Source organism: Musca vetustissima, unplaced genomic scaffold (assembly GCF_032173495.1).
Source record: "Musca vetustissima isolate MV318-11 ecotype Yass unplaced genomic scaffold, APGP_CSIRO_Mvet_v1 utg3975, whole genome shotgun sequence".
Classification (NCBI taxonomy): Eukaryota; Metazoa; Arthropoda; class Insecta; order Diptera; family Muscidae; genus Musca; species Musca vetustissima.
In genome coordinates this window covers 331,854-350,477 of record NW_026881515.1, presented here as the reverse complement: position 1 = coordinate 350,477, position 18,624 = coordinate 331,854, and the positions used below count along the sequence as shown (strand labels likewise).

The 18,624-nt window shown below is 33.5% G+C and overlaps 1 protein-coding gene across 1 annotated transcript in view; it reads left to right on the top strand.

The window, feature by feature from the left end:
- The first annotated feature begins 4,573 nt into the window (after positions 1–4,573).
- Positions 4,574–18,624, top strand: part of LOC133327421 (dystrophin-like) — a 203,249-nt gene continuing 189,198 nt past the window's right edge. Inside the window, exons 1-2 of the mRNA XM_061535976.1 lie at positions 4,574–4,748; positions 13,955–14,105. Coding sequence (XP_061391960.1) covers positions 4,678–4,748; positions 13,955–14,105 — 222 coding nt within the window. The 5' untranslated portion in view covers positions 4,574–4,677. The remainder of the gene's footprint in view (positions 4,749–13,954; positions 14,106–18,624) is intronic.

Genomic DNA, 18,624 nt, shown 5'->3' with positions numbered 1-18,624 from the left:
CAAATCCGCTTAGGTTTTTTTGTCCTTTGAAAAACGTTGTTTTAAAAATTCAACCAGTAGACTTGAATGTCCTTTAAAATAGTTTTTTTTCATCGATTGAGTTTGTGTTGATGTCCTCTAAACATAAGTTTTATAATTCAATATTGACCCTTGAAAATTGTTTTGTTTCTTCATCCTCCCTTGAGTCGTCCTAAGCTTGTGGCTCTGATAGACTCTTAACCTTCCAATTTCGAAATTAAAAATTTAATTTCAGCTACCACATTTTTTAATTGTTATCCTCTCCCCCAAAGAAAAAAACATTACATCATTAAATCGTAATCCTACTCACCACCATCACCACCCAAAAATCCTGTCACACATCCTTTTTATGCTTTAAGGCAAACAAAATTAATGCTGGAACCAGAACTTTGAACTCTGTTTACAACTCATATTCCATGTTGTGTAGATAAAAATTCATTTTCATAAGTTTACGCCTAAAACCATATTTTTTAGTTGCTGCTCTGTTTTTTTTTTTTTCTTTTTTGTTGTCCTGCACAAGGATGCCAAAAGGTAAACAAACTGTAAAAACATAAACGTTCAGCGAACAAATGTTGACAAGATTTGGTATTTTTTTGTTTATTGCATGGAGTAGAGGGAGGTATATTTTTACTGTGATTTAGTATTTGTCGCTGTAGTTGCTGCTCTCCAGTGCAGGACATTAACACGTGCATCATGTCACTGTCGCATCCCTGAATATGAATAAAACAAAACAAAAAATCAGAATAAAAAAGGGGAATAAAAAATGGAATAAACAACGAAACAGAATTCATAAATCTGCATATGATTTCAGTTAGCAGCAGGGGGAGAGGCAAGTGGAGAAAATTTGTGATTCGACAGTTAAATATTTTATAGAAGTTTCTTTTAATATAGACGAAGTGAAGATGTACTGGGAGTCTACATATAAGCGTAGTGAAGCCAGTCTGACCAAGGACTCTTATATACGGGAGCTGAAGTCAGTCTGCATAGCGAGTTTATATATATATATATAATCCAGGCTGGCCACCCATACTGACCAAGGAGTCAATATCTAGACGATCTGAGATTTTAAATATGCACACCTGTAACTACGATAATCCTTCCTTGTTCTTACAAAAAATTCCCTATAAAATATGGGTTTGAAAACATTTTATAAAAAAATCCTTAGAAATTTGTGATTGTCCCTGAAAAAGAAGTCATTAAAGCTCCACACATATACCTATGATAGTTTTTGTGAAAATGTTAAAAAAAATGATAATTGTCCCAAAAAAAATGAGTTCCAATTTTTGGTTTAAAAAAATGATGGCCAAAGACAGACAAAGGAAAATATTGATTGATTATTTAATATTTTTCTTTACGAATGTCCCCATAAAAGAACAAAGTTAAGGTGAGATCCTACAAGAAGCATTTGGTAAGAAATTCAACCCTCTGATGTCCTTGAAAAAATAATAATTACAAAGTGCTCGACTTTGAAGTTCTGCAAAAAAAATCAGGACTTAGAGATCCTTTCAAAAATATAATTTAAAAAAATGAGCCATCACATAATCAGGCCAATGCCTATGATATCCTTTAACAAATAATGATAACTATTTCAGGACTTGATTAAAGAAACCTTTTCAAATTTGTGATTATCCTGAGAAGGAAGTCCATAAAGCTCCACACTTATACCTATGACAGATTTTGTGAAAAATTGTAAACAAATTAATTGTCAAAAAAAATCTTTAGAACCCTGGAGTTGTCTTTCAGAAAAAAATCCTTTATATTTCACACATACCTAGAGAAAATACCTCAAACATCTTTTCTCTGGGAAAGTCAAGTCAGAAATTAGTTATCATTATTTGTTAAAGGATATCATCTCCAATTCTCCTTTGGAAAAAATCCTTAAAAATCCACTTTATTCCCCTCAAGAAAAAATCCTCTAGGATCTTTAATTGTCCTTGAGAAAAAAATTCTTTAACTTCCCTTGAGGAAAATTTCCTAAAAACCGTTATTGTCCCATCTAAAAATGCAAAATTGTCCCATCTAGTCTTTAAAAAGTCCACGCTTAGTCCTTGAGAAATAGTCCCCGCTTAGTCCTTGAGGAAATAGTCTTTAAAAAGTCCACGCTTAGTCCTTGAGAAAATAGTCTTTAAAAAGTCCACGCTTAGTCCTTGAGAAAATAGTCTTTAAAAAATCCAAGTTTGGTCCTTGAGAAATAGTCTTTAAAAAGTCCACGTTTGGTCCTTGAGAAAATAGTCTTTAAAAAGTCCACGCTTAGTCCTTGAGAAAATAGTCTTTAAAAAGTCCACGCTTAGTCCTTGAAAAAATATTCATTAAAAACCCACGGTTAGGCCTTCAGGGAATATTTATTTTAAAATACACGCTTGGACCTTCAGAAATATTCTTTAAAAAAATCCACGCTTAGTGCTTGAGAAAAATCCTTTAGAATTTATGCTTAGGACCGACCTTACGATACCCTACACAACTACGACGGAGTTCTAACTTTCTGCGGATGCCTGGCAATATTTCGTGACATTTGCATCCTATTGCCCGATTAGAGGTCACTGACATATTTTCCATACACTGACATATTTTCCGAATATTTCTAATATTCTGTACAGCCTTCCAATTACTTGCCAAGATTGCCTTCACCGTGGGTTGTATGGTGATGTTCGGCTTATAACTGTTGCCTATAGATCGATTCGAAAAATACAAAAAAAAAAGTTTTCGGTCCACTTCATCCCAAAATTATTATCTGATCATCATTGAAAATTATAGGCGTTGTCCTCGACCATAACTGTAACCTTAGGGAAAATTCCAAAGCGATCAGCGCTATATTTCCGCCCTCCTGTGTGGTAATGGGTTACTAAATAATATCTGAATACGTAAGCACCTGTGAATATTTAAGTATAACTCCCACATTCGAGAACATACGACAATATAATTGATATCAATTTAAAGTTAAACCACTCCTCTTGGACATACTTCTCGGGTCTATGTCCTCCAGGAGTAAATATATACGCCATAGAATACAAAATTTTTCATTTTTCAGACCAAAGTCAGGGTCTATTAGACCCGCTAAACATTGACTGATCGTTATCAAATCAGGCATGCTTATTCTTTGGGCCAATCCCCTATCCATGTAAAAATTCGCGATGTTTGGGCCATAATTGCGGCCTCTGGAGCGACCAGAAAATCAGTCAAACATAAAGTTTTTGGTCCATTTCACCCCCTACATATTAACCGACCTTTACCAAAAACAATAGGGGTCTTCATTGGCTATAACCCATCCTACATGCAGAATTTCATGGAGATTGGTCCATAACTGTGGCCTGCATCGTGTTTACAAATTATAATGGATAGACGGATGAACACACATGTCTAGATCGACACAGCTAGTCGATATATGATGATCGGTATACTTAAAGGTGGGTCTAGAACCAATATTTCGCGGCGTTACAAACTCTTGGGGCTGCACAAAGCTATAATACCCTGACAACATTGTTGTATAGGGTATAAAAATCCATTTTTTTCATTCAATTGGTCTGTGAGAAAATATTTTTCGAAAAAAATTTCCCTTCTGCCACTTACTTTAGTAAAATTCAAGCTTCTTTCTCAGTTAGTTTTTTAGAAAAATCTTTAAAACTCCTCACTACAGTTTTCAATAGTCCTTTAGAAAATAATCTTTATAAAATCCCCTTTCTGATTCTGCTGGTCCTTAAAAAAATATTATTAAAAATATTGTAAAATCTGGGAAATAACAAATCCTTTAATGGTCCTTGAGAAAATATACTGGGTTGCGGTATTGCTGGTCCTTCAGGATTTTTTCCAGGCCTCTTGATCTTAAGATTTATTTTAAAACATCGCCTATCATGCCTCGGAAGGTTCTTGAGTATTCATTAATAATTAACGATTTTGGATATGCTGATCCCCAATATATTTAAAAAAATATTATCGATTGTAGGTTTTGCTGGAACAGTCCCCATATTTCCCATTGCATATGATTTCCATTAATATAGTTTTTTTTTCGAAATATTTTTCCATTTTATTTTCCACAATTCACGAGAAATTGTTTTTGAAAAAGAAAAAAACTAGAAAAAAGGACACCGACACAACGTAAACAAATGTGAATATAAAATATTTATATTTTATGTGTGTGTGAGGGTGGTTGTGTGTGTGCTTATGTAACTTTGTTGCAAATATGCATAACAATAAATGTCACATATACATAGAACTGTAAATACACACACACACACCTACACATATAGTGATGTTTATACGACCTCCCTGCAAACATAATAGAATGCCTATAAATATACGCTTATGATGGCAGCACATCACGGCAGTATGTCGGGCCGGATGTAGTCTGAGGGGGCCAACAATTTCACATTGAATGTTGCTAAAGTTATAAATAGAATTTTTACGTTAGCATATTTATATGCACATATATAAATAAAATATGTATGTAAGCAACAACAACAACATTGCCTTTTTTATTGTACCACCACCCCCATATGTCCTAAACATTTTCCTGTAATGTATTTTTTCTTACATCCTTTCGTTCTTCTTTGCTTGTTCCAGGATTTACAATCGGAAATTGAAACACATCGTGTGGTTTATGATCGTCTCGATGGTACTGGACGTAAATTGTTGGGTTCACTTACCTCACAAGAAGATGCGGTTATGCTCCAACGGCGTCTGGATGAAATGAATCAACGTTGGAATAATTTGAAATCGAAAAGTATTGCCATAAGGTAAGTTCGGAAAGAAAAAAATGAAAAAATATATACATACAATATACGATGAAAGAAAATATGTGAATATATAGGAAAATATATGCATGCAACATGAGGTATTGTTGTAAAGGTAAAAGGAAATAAACTATATTCCGGAGACATCTTGACTCCGTATGTAAATTTTCTGTCCATGCAATTTCCGAATGGTAAATGATGAACAAAATTGAGTTCCAATTTTTGGTTTAATAAAATTGTGGCCAAAGGTAGACAAAAAGCAGAATATTGAATATTTTACATTATTGTGTCCCCACAAAAAGAAGCAAGGATATGGTGAGATCCTCAAAGTAGCATGCTTGGAAAAAGCTCCTGGAAAAAATATTAATTGAAAAATTAAATTCTGTGATGTCCTTCCAAACATACCAATTTAAAATGCTGAACTACTAAAGTTTCTTCCAATATTAAAGGCCGCTTTGGTCCTGAAAAAGATAGGCCTACGATAGCCTTGAAAAAATAATAATAAATATCTCAGGACATGGAGGTCCTTACAAAAACCTGAAAAACTCCTGCCTAGGGGAACCTTGAACAAATGTTATTTAAAAAATTCAGGATCCTAAAAAATATTTACTTCAAAAATTCAAATATTTAGGGCATTGAAGTCTTTGATAAAATGTTAATTGAAAAATCCAAGGCTGTGAAATCTTTAAAAACATATTAACTTAAAAATCCAGAACTTTGGGGTCATTGGAAAATTTTTAAACTGACAAAAGAGACCTACAAATTCAGGTATTTGCAGTCATTAACAAAATTCAGGACTTTGGGATCCTTGAAAAATCATTTATTAACATATTCTAGGACTGTGCGATTCTTGGAAAAACACTTCTTTAAAATTATGGCCTCTTATGGCCATACAAAAATATTTTAAACCAGTAAGGAAAGTAATAAAGTCGGACTGGGCCGACTATATGACATCCTTCATCACTTTAGGTATATTGTACGTAGGTATCCTTACAATTGCATGTCACTGTTCCCTCGAAGGAACATGCTCATGTATTTTTGCAACCTTTGAAAAATTTAATTTCATTCGGGCAGATTTAGAGTCGTCTGCGTACCATGGGACAAATTTATGGAAAACGATTTATAGCAAAATTGATACACGCTATTCGGTACGTCACACTGTTAAAAATTTAATTTCAATCTGACACCCGTTCGAAATACATATGGAAGCAATGGCGGCATCTGCACCCATTACAACAAAACGCAATAACATCATTTAAGGCTCAATTTGATACGTTGTGCAAAATTTCGTGTTAATCGAACAAACATTAGGAGTATGGTGCACCATTTATGTAAAATCGGACGAATACTTATGCGTATGTTGGAGCTAAATCGAAATCCGAACAGATTTTCCCGAAATTTACCACTCAAAATTTCAGTCTCAATTCAGTACGCTATGCCAAATTTCGTGAAAATCGAAACATATATAGGGACTTTGGTACACCATTTACCTTAAATCGGACGAAAATATATATGGAAGCTATATCTAAATCTGGACCGATTTTCAGGAAACACAGCACACATCATTCTGGACCTAATTCATTACGATGTGTCAAATTTCGCGCAAATCGAAAGATATGTAGGGACTTTGGTGCACCAAATACATTAAATCGGAAGAAAATATATATGGGAGCTATATCTAAATCTGGACCGATTTAAACGAAATTTGGCACACATCATTTTAGGCTTAATTCAATACGCTGTGCCGAATTTCGTGCAAATCGAAAGATATTTAAGGACTTTGGTGCACCATTAACCTTAAATCGGACGAAAATATATATGGGGGCTATATTTAAATCTGAACCGATTTTTCCCAATTTCCATAGTGTTCGTCCTTGGGCCAAATAAATGAGCTGTACGAAATTTCATCCAATTCGGATAATAAATGCGGTCTGTACTTTGTTTACAATTTAACATGGGCAGACAGACAGACGGACGGACATGCATAAATCGACTTAGAAAGCGATTCTATGCATATTCTCAAAAGGAACCATTTGTCTGTCTCGTTTCCTTTTGCCTGTTACAAACATATGCACTAACACATAAAAACCTGTACCACAGTGTGGTGATGCGTATAAAAAAATCTTTAAAATTATCACCACAGATCCTTAAAAAAATTTCAATCAGATAAGCATGCATACAGGCCTTTAAGTCAATATCAATATATATGTCTGGCTTCGATTTGTCTACAGATATTGACTATCAGTCCAATAGACTCAGATCGCATATAGAAATAGACTCACAGGTCAGGCAATTCGGATAAAACTCGTCTATAGAAGTAAACTCAACCAGTCGGCCTGAGCTTCAGTCTTCTTTATTCTGAGCCTTGAAAAAATACTCCTTAGAAATCTACGGCTTATTCTGAGCCTTGAAAAAATACTCCTTAGAAATCTACGGCTTATTCTGAGCCTTGAAAAAATATTCATTAAAAATCTACGCCTGATTCTGAGCTTAAAAAAATAATCTTTAAAAATCTACGCCTTATTCTGAGCCTTGAAAAAATACTCCTTAGAAATCTACGGCTTATTCTGAGCCCTGAAAAAATACTCCTTAGAAATCTACGGCTTATTCTGAGCCTTGAAAAAATATTCATTAAAAATCTACGCCTGATTCTGAGCTTAAAAAAAAACAATCTTTAAAAATCTACGCCTTATTCCCAGCCTTAAAAAATATTCTTTAAAAATCTACGCATTATTCTGAGCCCTGAAAAATATTCTTTAAAATCTACGCCTTTCTCACTTCGACAAGACCCTCAAAAAATGTTTTTTAGAAAATCTACGCCTTTCTTACTTCGGCAAGACCCTGAAAAAATAATTTTTAGAAAATCTACGACTTTCTGACTTTGAGAAAACCCTGAAGAACTATTTTTTTTAGAAAATCCAGGTCTTGGAAAGAACCTTAAAAAATATTTTTAAAAAAATCCAAAATCTTTCGAAGATCCTGAAAAAGTCCACGCCTTGCAAAGACCCCTAAAAAATATTTAAAAAAAAAATCCACGCCTTCGAAAGATCCTGAAAAAGTCCACGGCTTTCAAAGACATCTAAAAAATATTTAAAAAAAAATCCACGCCTTCGAAAGATCCTGAAAAAGTTCACGTCTTGCAAAGACATCTAAAAAATATTAAAAAAAAAAAATCCACGCCTTCGAAAGATCCTGAAAAAGTCCACGCATTGCAAAGACATCTAAAAAATATTTTTAAAAAAATCCACGACTTCGAAAGATCCTGAAAAAATCCACGCCTTGCAAAGGCCCCTATAAAATATTTTTAAAAAAATCCACGCCTTCGAAAGATCCTGAAAAAGTCCACGCCTTGCAAAGACTCCTAAAAAATATTTTTAAAAAAATCCACGCCTTCGAAAGATCCTGAAAAAGTCCACGCCTTGCAAAGACATCTAAACAATATTTTTAAAAAAATCCACGCATTCGAAAGATCCTGAAAAAGTCCACGCCTTGCAAAGACATCTAAAAAATATTTTTAAAAAAATCCACGCCTTCGAAAGATCCTGAAAAAGTCCACGCCTTGCAAAGACATCTAAAAAATATTTTTAAAAAAATCCACGCCTTCGAAAGATCCTGAAAAAGTCCACGCCTTGCAAAGACATCTAAAAAATATTTTTAAAAAAATCCACGCCTTCGAAAGACCCCGAAAATATATTTTTTAAGAAGTCCACGCCTTGGAAAGGCCTTCGAAAATTATTTTTTTAAAAGTCCATTCCATTGCTAGACCCTAAAAAATGTTCTGTAAAAGTTCACGCCTTGACAAGATCCTGAAAAATATTTATTTTGAAAATCCACGATTTGGCAAGACCGCAAAAGAAAATTTAGGAAGTCCACGCCATGTGAAGCCTCTGAAAAAATACTTTTTAAGAACTCCACACCACGGCTAGACCCTGAAACATGTTCTGTAAAAAATCCACGCCTTAACAAGATCCTGAAACACACATTTTTCTGAAAAAATGTTTTTTTAGAAAATATTTCATATGTTTTTTTTTTAAATGCACGCCTTGAAAAAATATTTTTCTTTTTTAAAACTACGTCTTAAAAAATATTTCTCAAAAAATTTCTCAAAACGCCTTGACAAGGCCTTTAAAAAGTATTTCTTCAAAAATCCACGCCTTGAAAAGTTTAGAAAGTCCACGCTATGACAAACCTCTGAAAAAATATTTTTTAAGAACTCCAAACCACGGCTAGACCCTGAAACATGTTCTGTAGAAAATCCACGGCTTGACAAGATCCTGAAAACACATTTTTCTCAAAAAATGTTTTTTTTTTAGAAAATATGTTATGTTAAATTCGCGCCTTGAAAAAAATATTTCTTAAAAAATTTACGCCTTGAAAAAGTATTTCTTAAAAAAATTACGCCTTGAAAAAATATTTCTTAAAAAATCTACACCTTGACAAGGCCTTGAAAAAATATTTCTTAAAAAATTTACGCCTTGACAAGGCCTTAAAAAAATATTTCTTAAAAAATCTACACCTTGACAAGGCCTTGAAAAAATATTTCTTAAAAAATCCACGCCTTGACAAAATATTTCTTAAAAAATTTACGCCCTAAAAAATCCAAGCCCTAAACAAATATTTCTTAAAAAATCCACGCCTAAAAAAATATTTCTTAAAAAATCCACGCCTTAAAAAAATATTTCTTAAAAAATCCAGGCCTTGAAAAAATATTTCTTAAAAAATCCACGCCTTGAAAAAATATTTCTTAAAAAATCCACGCCTTGAAAAAATATTTCTTAAAAAATCCACGCCTTGAAAAAATATTTCTTAAAAAATCCACGCCTTGACAAGGTTTTTTTTTAAGTCCAAGCCTCGGAAAGACCCTGAATAATTTTTTTAAAAATCCACGCCTTGTCCAGACCCTTACAAAATACTTTTTAGGAAATTCACGATTATATTGGTCCTTAAATATTTGTTTTGAAAAATTTACGCCTAAGTAATATTCATTTAAATATCCATGCCTTATTTGTCCTTGGGAAAATATCCTTAAAGAATCCATGCCTTATTAAACCTACTTTCTTCACATTGTAAACAATACACCAAGAATTCCCAACAAAAAAATCGGAAACGGAAATGTAACCCAAAACAAAAGAACAACAATAATAGGTTAACAAAAAAACAAAAAGAATTTAATTTCCTGTTCCGAGTAATTTCGTCATCAAGACATGCTCATTAGAGGCCGGCTTCACTCAACAGCAGAATCCTCAACATCATCTCCCCACCAACATTCCTTGAAATGGTATAGTGATGATGGTGGTTGGCTGTCACACTGCCTGTGATGATGACCTTCATTACCAACACCATCATCAAAAACTTTGGGAGGCATATCATTTGCTCTTCTAATACCCAATTATTTTTTGTGGTCGCGGTAAATTGTTTTCTGCTTCTTCTTCTTCTCTGTTTGTGCCCAAAATTCTTGATACACTTAAGTAAAACAATTAGTATTATTTTCCATTAGGTTGCAACGGTAAGAGGGTGTTTGTTGTTGGTTTTTCTGTGTCCAGATGAATGATGCGAAAAATTAGAGAAAACCACAAGAAATGAAGAAAATGTGAAAATGCCCCGAGACAAGGACGATGGAGAAGTAGACATTTGAAAGGAATTAGGAATATCGTAAACGGAATAGCACATTGGCTGTCATTGACATTTGACAGTTTTTGTGGTTTAATGAAAACCAACACATAGACGATAACATGCATAGAAGACACACACACACACATCTCCGTACACATTAAAAGGCCTATAAAATACTCTGTGTGAATATTTACAACTACAACAATACGCTTATAATGGCATGTTGTTGTTGTAGTTACATTAATTGTTATGTCGCGTTCCCTGTACGAATCAAGAAAATCCATTATTGTTGTCCCATCATCTTCATCATCCTCCTGCTGTGGCTGTGATGTCCTAGGTAAGCAATGAACTCCATCCTGAAGTAATGACAAATGATAAATCCAGTATATCCGCCAAAAGCACACCCACACACACATACCCAAACATGATTCCTGTTTTCGTATTTTTCTTCTAGCAACCAACTATAAAATCCTCCTTAAGGGTACACCTTTACAGGTTGGGGAGCGGGGATGGAGTCAGATTATAAATGTTGTCTTTAGTGTGGCCATCCTGACAAATAATAATAGTAAAACTTAATGATAATGCTAATGACAAACATTTGTTTCATTGTCCACAAAAGGTGATGCTGGGGTTTTTTTGTTTGAAAATTAGTGGGAGATTAGCTGACAAGGACAGGTTTTTAAAAAATAGTATACAAGGAGATTAGAGATAAAATTTACATAATAAAATATAAGTCTTTATAGGCTAGGTAAAAGGGAGGTTCTTAAAGGTAGATAAGAATGAAAAACTTAAAGGAAGAGTATTTGGAAAATTTTTCTTTAAAATTCCAAGACGTATTCTGAGCCTTGGAAAATGTTTCTTTAAAAATCCAAGACTTATTCTGAGCCTTGAAAAAATATTCTTTAAAAATCCACGCCTTCTTCTGAGCCTTGGAAAATTTTTCTTTAAAAATCCAAGACTTATTCTGAGCCTTGAAAAAATATTCTTTAAAAATCCACGCCTTCTTCTGAGCCTTGGAAAATTTTTCTTTAAAAATCCAAGACTTATTCTGAGCCTTGAAAAAATATTCTTTAAAAATCCACGCCTTCTTCTGAGCATTGAAAAAAAGATTCTTTCAAAAATCCACGCCTTGTTCTGAGCATTGAGAAAAATATTCTTTCAAAAATCCACGCCATGTTCTGAGCATTGAGAAAAATATTCTTTAAAAATCCACGCCATGTTCTGAGCATTGAGAAAAATATTCTTTAAAAATCCACGCCTTGTTCTGAGCATTGAAAAAAAAAATTCTTTCAAAAATCCACGCCTTGTTCTGAGCATTGAAAAAAATATTCTTTAAAAATCCACGCCTTGTTCTGAGCATTGAAAAAAATATTCTTTAAAAATCCACGCCTTGTTCTGAGCATTGAAAAAAATATTCTTTAAAAATCCACGCCTTGTTCTGAGCATTGAAAAAAATATTCTTTAAAAATCCACGCCTTGTTCTGAACATTGAAAAAAATATTATTTCAAAAATCCACGCCTTGTTCTGAGCATTCAAAAAAACTTCTTTCAAAAATCCACGCCTTGTTCTGTGCATTCAAAAAAACTTCTTTCAAAAATCCACGCCTTGTTCTGAGCATTCAAAAAACTTCTTTAAAAATCCACCCCTTGTTCTGAGCATTGAAAAAAATATTCTTTAAAAATCCACGCCTTGTTCTGAGCATTGAAAAAAATATTCTTTCAAAAATCCACGCCTTGTTCTGAGCATTCAAAAAAACTTATTTCAAAAATCCACGCCTTGTTCTGAGCATTCAAAAAAACTTCTTTCAAAAATCCACGCCTTGTTCTGAGCATTGAAAAAAATATTTAGGGACTTTGGTGCACCATTTACATAAAATCGGACGAAAATATATATGGGAGCTATATATAAATTTGGACCGATTTTCACGAAAATTAGCACACATCATTGTAGGCTTAATTCAGTATGCTGTACCAAATTTCGTGCAAATCGAAAGATATTTAGGGATTTTGGTGCATCATTTACCTTAAATCGGACGAAAATATATATGGGAGCTATATCTAAATCTGAACTGATTTTTTTCAATTTCAATAGGGTTTGTTCTTGGGCCAAATAAGTGTCGTATGCCAAATTTCATCCAATTCGGATCATAAATGCGACCTGTACTTTGTTTATAATTTAACATGGACAGACAGACCGACGGACGGACGGACATGCATAAATCGACTCAGAAAGTGATTCTATGCATATTCTCAAAAGGAACCATGTGTCTATCTCGTTTCCTTTTGCCTGTTACAAACATATGCACAAAGACATAATACCCTGTACTACAAAGTGGTGAAGGGTATAAATAGTTATCTGATTTATTCCGCGTTTTGAGTTTGGTTCTAAGACTCTGTTGTAATCATTTCATCATGCGGAGGAGATAAAAAATTAGAACGTAACGTTCGATAATGAACTATAGCCTCATTTAGGCCTAGCCCCTGTGTGAAGGTTCGAGAACTAAGTTTGGAAGAACTAATAAGATGGACAAAGTTTGAATGAAATCTAAATTTTCTGAAACGAATTTGGTCCAAAGAAACATGGGGTCTAGAACCAATATTTCGATGAGACACATTTTCACGGTGTTAAAGTGTATACACCCTCATTAGCCAGAAGGATGAGGGTATATTATCCAATAAAAAATTCTGAAATTTGTATTATGGTTGACATAATCCGTTTTTAGAAATGTCGGTATAGGTCCACTTTTTGGTATGTTCCCCATATTTTCATTTCTAGTACCTGTCAGTATATCTATGGTGGAGGGTATCCAAAGTTCGGCCCTGCCGCACTTAACGCTTTTTCACTTGTTCTTCTTCAAATTATTCCAAGAAAAATGTGAAAATGTTTCATTATCTAAAACGAAAATTATGTCATCACATTTAATCACATTCTTCTTCTTCTTCTATTTTCTTTTCAATTTCAATTAATTCGTTCTTGGATAGTTTTTCAGGCCACTACTCCTTCAGGCTATAATAGATCTCCTTTTTTGTTCTAATTTTAATTCAACACATTTGGTGTGTGTCATCTAATCGTAGTAATTAAAAATCTCCTTAATCTTTGTCTTAATCTCTTATTTCAATTATAATTTTTTTTTCAAGCAATCTGTAAGTGTGTGTGTGTGTCATGGCACATAAAAGATGTCCTGTTAATGATAAGAAAAGAGCGTATTTTTTATGTTAGCTAAAAACATAAAAATGTTTCATTTCTCATAAAAAGCGAAGAAGGAAAATATAATGGAAAAATTCCCAAGAATTGTGTCATAAAAAATATTAGAAAAAAACTTGCTAAAGTATGAAAGAAGGCTAGAAAGGAGTTTATGAGGAAAAAACGAAATTACAAAAAATAAAGAATATAGACAAAAACTAAAAAAAAAAAAATATCTTGTAATTTCTTTGGGGCAACATTTTGCCATGATTTCATATTACCACAGCTTTTGTTACATTTCGTTGGTTACTTAATTAATTTTGTTGTTTTCTTTTTTTTTTACTCGTAATAGTTTGTGGTGTTAGTGTTGCATTCTTTATTAAAATGTGTAATTTTTTTTTTTTCGTTCCAGAAACCGCCTCGAAAACAATTCAGAACACTGGAATGCTTTGCTGTTGACCCTACGCGAACTTACCGAATGGGTCATACGCAAGGACACTGAATTGTCCACCTTGGGCATGGGTCCTGTACGTGGTGATGCTGCCAGCCTACAAAAACAATTGGTAAGTAATAAACATTTGATATATTAGAAATCAAAATCTTAAAGTAATGAAAAAAAATCGAAGCCTCACTTAAGAAATCCACGCCTGTTAATAGATCTTGAATAAATAATATAAAAAATAACGCCTTTGAAAAAATATTTTAAAAAAATCCGCGTCGTATAATAGTCCTTTAAAAATATTTAAAAAACCAGTAAGGAAAGTAGTAAAGTCGGGCGGGGCCGACTGTATGATAGCCTTCACCACTATGCATCCTAAAAGAAGGGCCATTAACATGAAATTGGAAATGAACATGAAATTGGATGATCTTAAATATGTGACCTTTATCGAAATGTGAACTGACTTAGATCAATCCATAAATATGTCATTCGTTTGTTGCAATGGGACAAAATTATGTAAATCGATTTAAAGCAAATATCAAAAATATCAAAATGCTCAATTTTCGGATGAAACTATATATGGAAGCTTTCTCGCAATTTTTTCTTAGCAATAAACATATGTTTTGAATTAGTGAGATGCCACCTAGTCTTTTTCACAAATTATGTCAAATATGTATGTAAAAAATGGCAAATTCTGTTTCAATTTTTTAAAGTTATTACCTACGTAGATCAATAACCGTGGTACATTTGTACCCATCCAAAGATAGCTCTGTAACTCATTGTTTTAGTCCCTGTATACCAAAGGGAAACCAAGGTAGTTTCTGATTTCCATGAGTTGCCCTGATGGTCCCATGTTGTCCAGGGCCACAAAAATTTGCAGAGGGGTTGAGGAACACCTAAATAAGATCCCAATAAAAAAATAACTAGAAAAGCTTAACCAATTCGAAAGCTATAACGAATTTACTATGATTGTTTTAGATATATGATCATTTAAGCATGGTTTTAAATATATATTATTTTAATGTATATATATAATTTTGAGTTCCTACATCTAGACCAGATCCGTATAGACTAATTAAAAACAAAAAACCTCACGATAGTCCAATTTTTTAATGAGTTACAGAGCTATCTTTGGATGGGTACAAATGTACCACGGTTATTGATCTACGTATACTTTTTTGGTTATTGACCGTAGGGTTAAAATCGGACGAAACTATATATGGGAGCTATATCTAAGTCTGAACTTTATTCTAAATTTTTGTCAATCGGCCTAATTTTGGGTCTTTGGTGCCCCATTTATTTTAAAATATATATGGGAGCTATATCATTCTAGACTCCATTCAGTACGCTACGCCACATTTCGTGGAAATCGAAAGACATATAGGGACTTTGGTAAACCATTTACCTAAAATCGGGCGAAACTATATATGTGAGATATATCTAAATCTGAACCGATTTCCAAGAAATTGTACACACATCATTCTTGACTCAATCTAGTACGCTGTTCCAAATTTCGTCCAAATCGGAAGATATATAAGGACTTTGGCATACCATTTACATAAAATCGGTCGAACATATATATGGAAGATATATGTAAATTTGAACCGATTTCCAAGAAATTTTACACACATCATTCTAAACTCAATCTAGTACGCGGTACCAAATTCCGTGCAAATCGGAAGGTATATAGGGACTTTGTTACACCATTTACGTAAAATCGGGCGAAACTATATATGGGAGCTATATCTAAATCTGAACCGATTTTCAAGAAATTTTACACACATCATTCTAGACTCAATTCAGTACGCTATGCCAAATTTCGTGCAAATCGGAAGATATATAGGGACTTTGTTACACCATTTACATAAAATCGGTCGAACATATATATGGGAGCTATATCTAAATCTGAATCGATTTTTAAGAAATTTTACACACATCATTCTAGACTCAATCCAGTACGCTATGCCAAATTTCGTGCAAATCGGATGATATATAGGGACTTTGTTACACCATTTACATTAAATCGGACGAAAATATTTATGGGAGCTATATCTAAATTTGAACAGATGTTTTCCAATTTCAATAGGGTTCGTCCTTGGGCCAAATAGACGAGCTGTGTCAAATTTCATCTAATGATAGACTTTAAAAATTTATTCTTGATCCAAGGGACTTTGTTACACCATTTACATAAAATCGGTCGAACATATATATGGGAGCTATATCTAAATCTGAACCGATTTTCACGAAATTTAGCACACGCCATTCTAGACTTCATTCGGTATGCTATGCCAAATTTCGTGCAAATAGGATGATATATAGGGACTTAGTTACACCATTAACACCATTGACATTAAATCGGACGAAAATATATATGGAAGCTATATCTAAATCTGAACAGATGTTTTCCAATTTCAATAGGGTTCGTCCTTGGGCCAAATAGACGAGCTGTGTCAAATTTCATCTAATGATAGACTTTAAAAATTTTTTCTTGATCCAAGGGACTTTGTTACACCATTTACATAAAATCGGTCGAACATATATATGGGAGCTATATCTAAATCTGAATCGATTTTCAAGAAATTTTACACACATCATTCTAGACTCAATCCAGTACGCTATGCCAAATTTCGTGCAAATCGGATGATATATAGGGACTTTGTTACATCATTTACATTAAATCGGACGAAAATATTTATGGGAGCTATATCTAAATTTGAACAGATGTTTTCTAATTTTAATAGGGTTCGTCCTTGGGCCAAATAGACGAGCTGTGTCAAATTTCATCTAATGATAGACTTTAAAAATTTATTCTTGATCCAAGGGACTTTGTTACGCCATTTACATAAAATCGGTCGAACATATCTATCTAAAATCTATATCTAAATCTGAACCGATTTTCACGAAATTTAGCACACGCCATTCTAGACTTAATTCGGTATGCTATGCCAAATTTCGTGCAAATAGGATGATATATAGGGACTTTGTTACACCATTAACACCATTGACATTAAATCGGACGAAAATATATATGGAAGCTATATCTAAATCTGAACAGATGTTTTCCAATTTCAATAGGGTTCGTCCTTGGGCCAAATAGACGAGCTGTGTCAAATTTCATCTAATGATAGACTTTAAAATTTTTTTCTTGATCCAAGGGACTTTGTTACACCATTTACATAAAATCGGTCGAACATATATATGGGAGCTATATCTATTCTATGCATTTTCACGAAATTTAGGAACCATGTGTCTATATCGTTTCCTTTTACCTGTTACAAACATATGCACAAAGACATAATACCCTGTACCACAGAGTTGTGAAGGTTATAAATAGACATTGAAAATAGTTTTTAATAAATTCACACGTAGAAATAGGCCCTTGACTTTTAAAAATAGTTTTTAATAAATCGACGCCTAATGATAGGCTTTAAAAATGTATTTTTTGATCCAAGCCTGAATAATAATATTTTCTATAAAGAAAATTATTCCAAATTTATAGTTGTCTTAAAACGATTTTTTAGAAGCCATGCTTGTGTTGATTTTTGGAAAAAAATCCGACTGATGGTCCTTGAAAAAATCCATACCTTATTACCTTGAAAATATATTCTTTGAAAAAATAGTTTGAAAAATATTTCTTAAAAATCCACCCGGAAACAATTTTTCCTGATTGTAAAAACTTGCCCCCATTTTTATGTGTTACAGTTACTTTATAGTGTACATCATCTTTTTATTTCAATTCGAAATTTTTATGGTCATCATTACTTCAATACAACCGTTCATTCATATATCCGTTCATTCATTCGAACATCCATTCATCCATCACTCCCATTTCTCGATGGATGGCATTGTTGTACATTTCATTTTTAAATGGCATTTTGTGGTATAACCATAAAAATACCACAATTATGGTAGTGGTGGTGATGCTGGTTGTCCGTGTGTGTGTGTGTTTCTCATTCTGTGTACATCTGTGTGTGTGTATCTGAATACAAGTGGAAATCTTCTTCAACTCATATCATGGCCTCTTGCAACCTTTGCTGTGGCGATACGTGCCAACCCTTTTTTTGGCCATGTTGTCTGAATGGCCGAGGAAAAATGTAAAAATATTTCTCCGTATGTGTGGGTATGTGTGTGCGAGTATTTCGATATATGAAACATTGTCTGCTGAATAACAGCAACAACAACAATATAAACATGTGTACATAACTGTTGTTCACTTTAATGTTTTTCCATGTTTTTATTAATGAAATCATATACGAGTATGTGGTCGATGACCAGGGGCGTAATTTAACATAGAGGAGGTATTGGACTATTAAATCGAAATCAGAAAAAAATGATTTTGAAATCTCCTCAATGAGAGATACGAGATTTTACTAAATTAGGAATGAAGTTCTAAGGTAGATCCTGGAAAATGTTTATAACCACCACCCTGTTACTGCGAAACTAACATTAAAAGATAGTCGGGATTGTTAGTTTGTTTGTTTTATGTGTACCACTTTTGGCCACTATAGTTACAATTCGCCACACCATCCAACCACCCACCCCTTCCCTTGTCCACACAATTCCATAATTAATTTTCATGTGTTCCTTTATAACACACGTATTCGTGTTTTCTTCTTTTTCTACACCTCCTTCCCTCCCCCTCT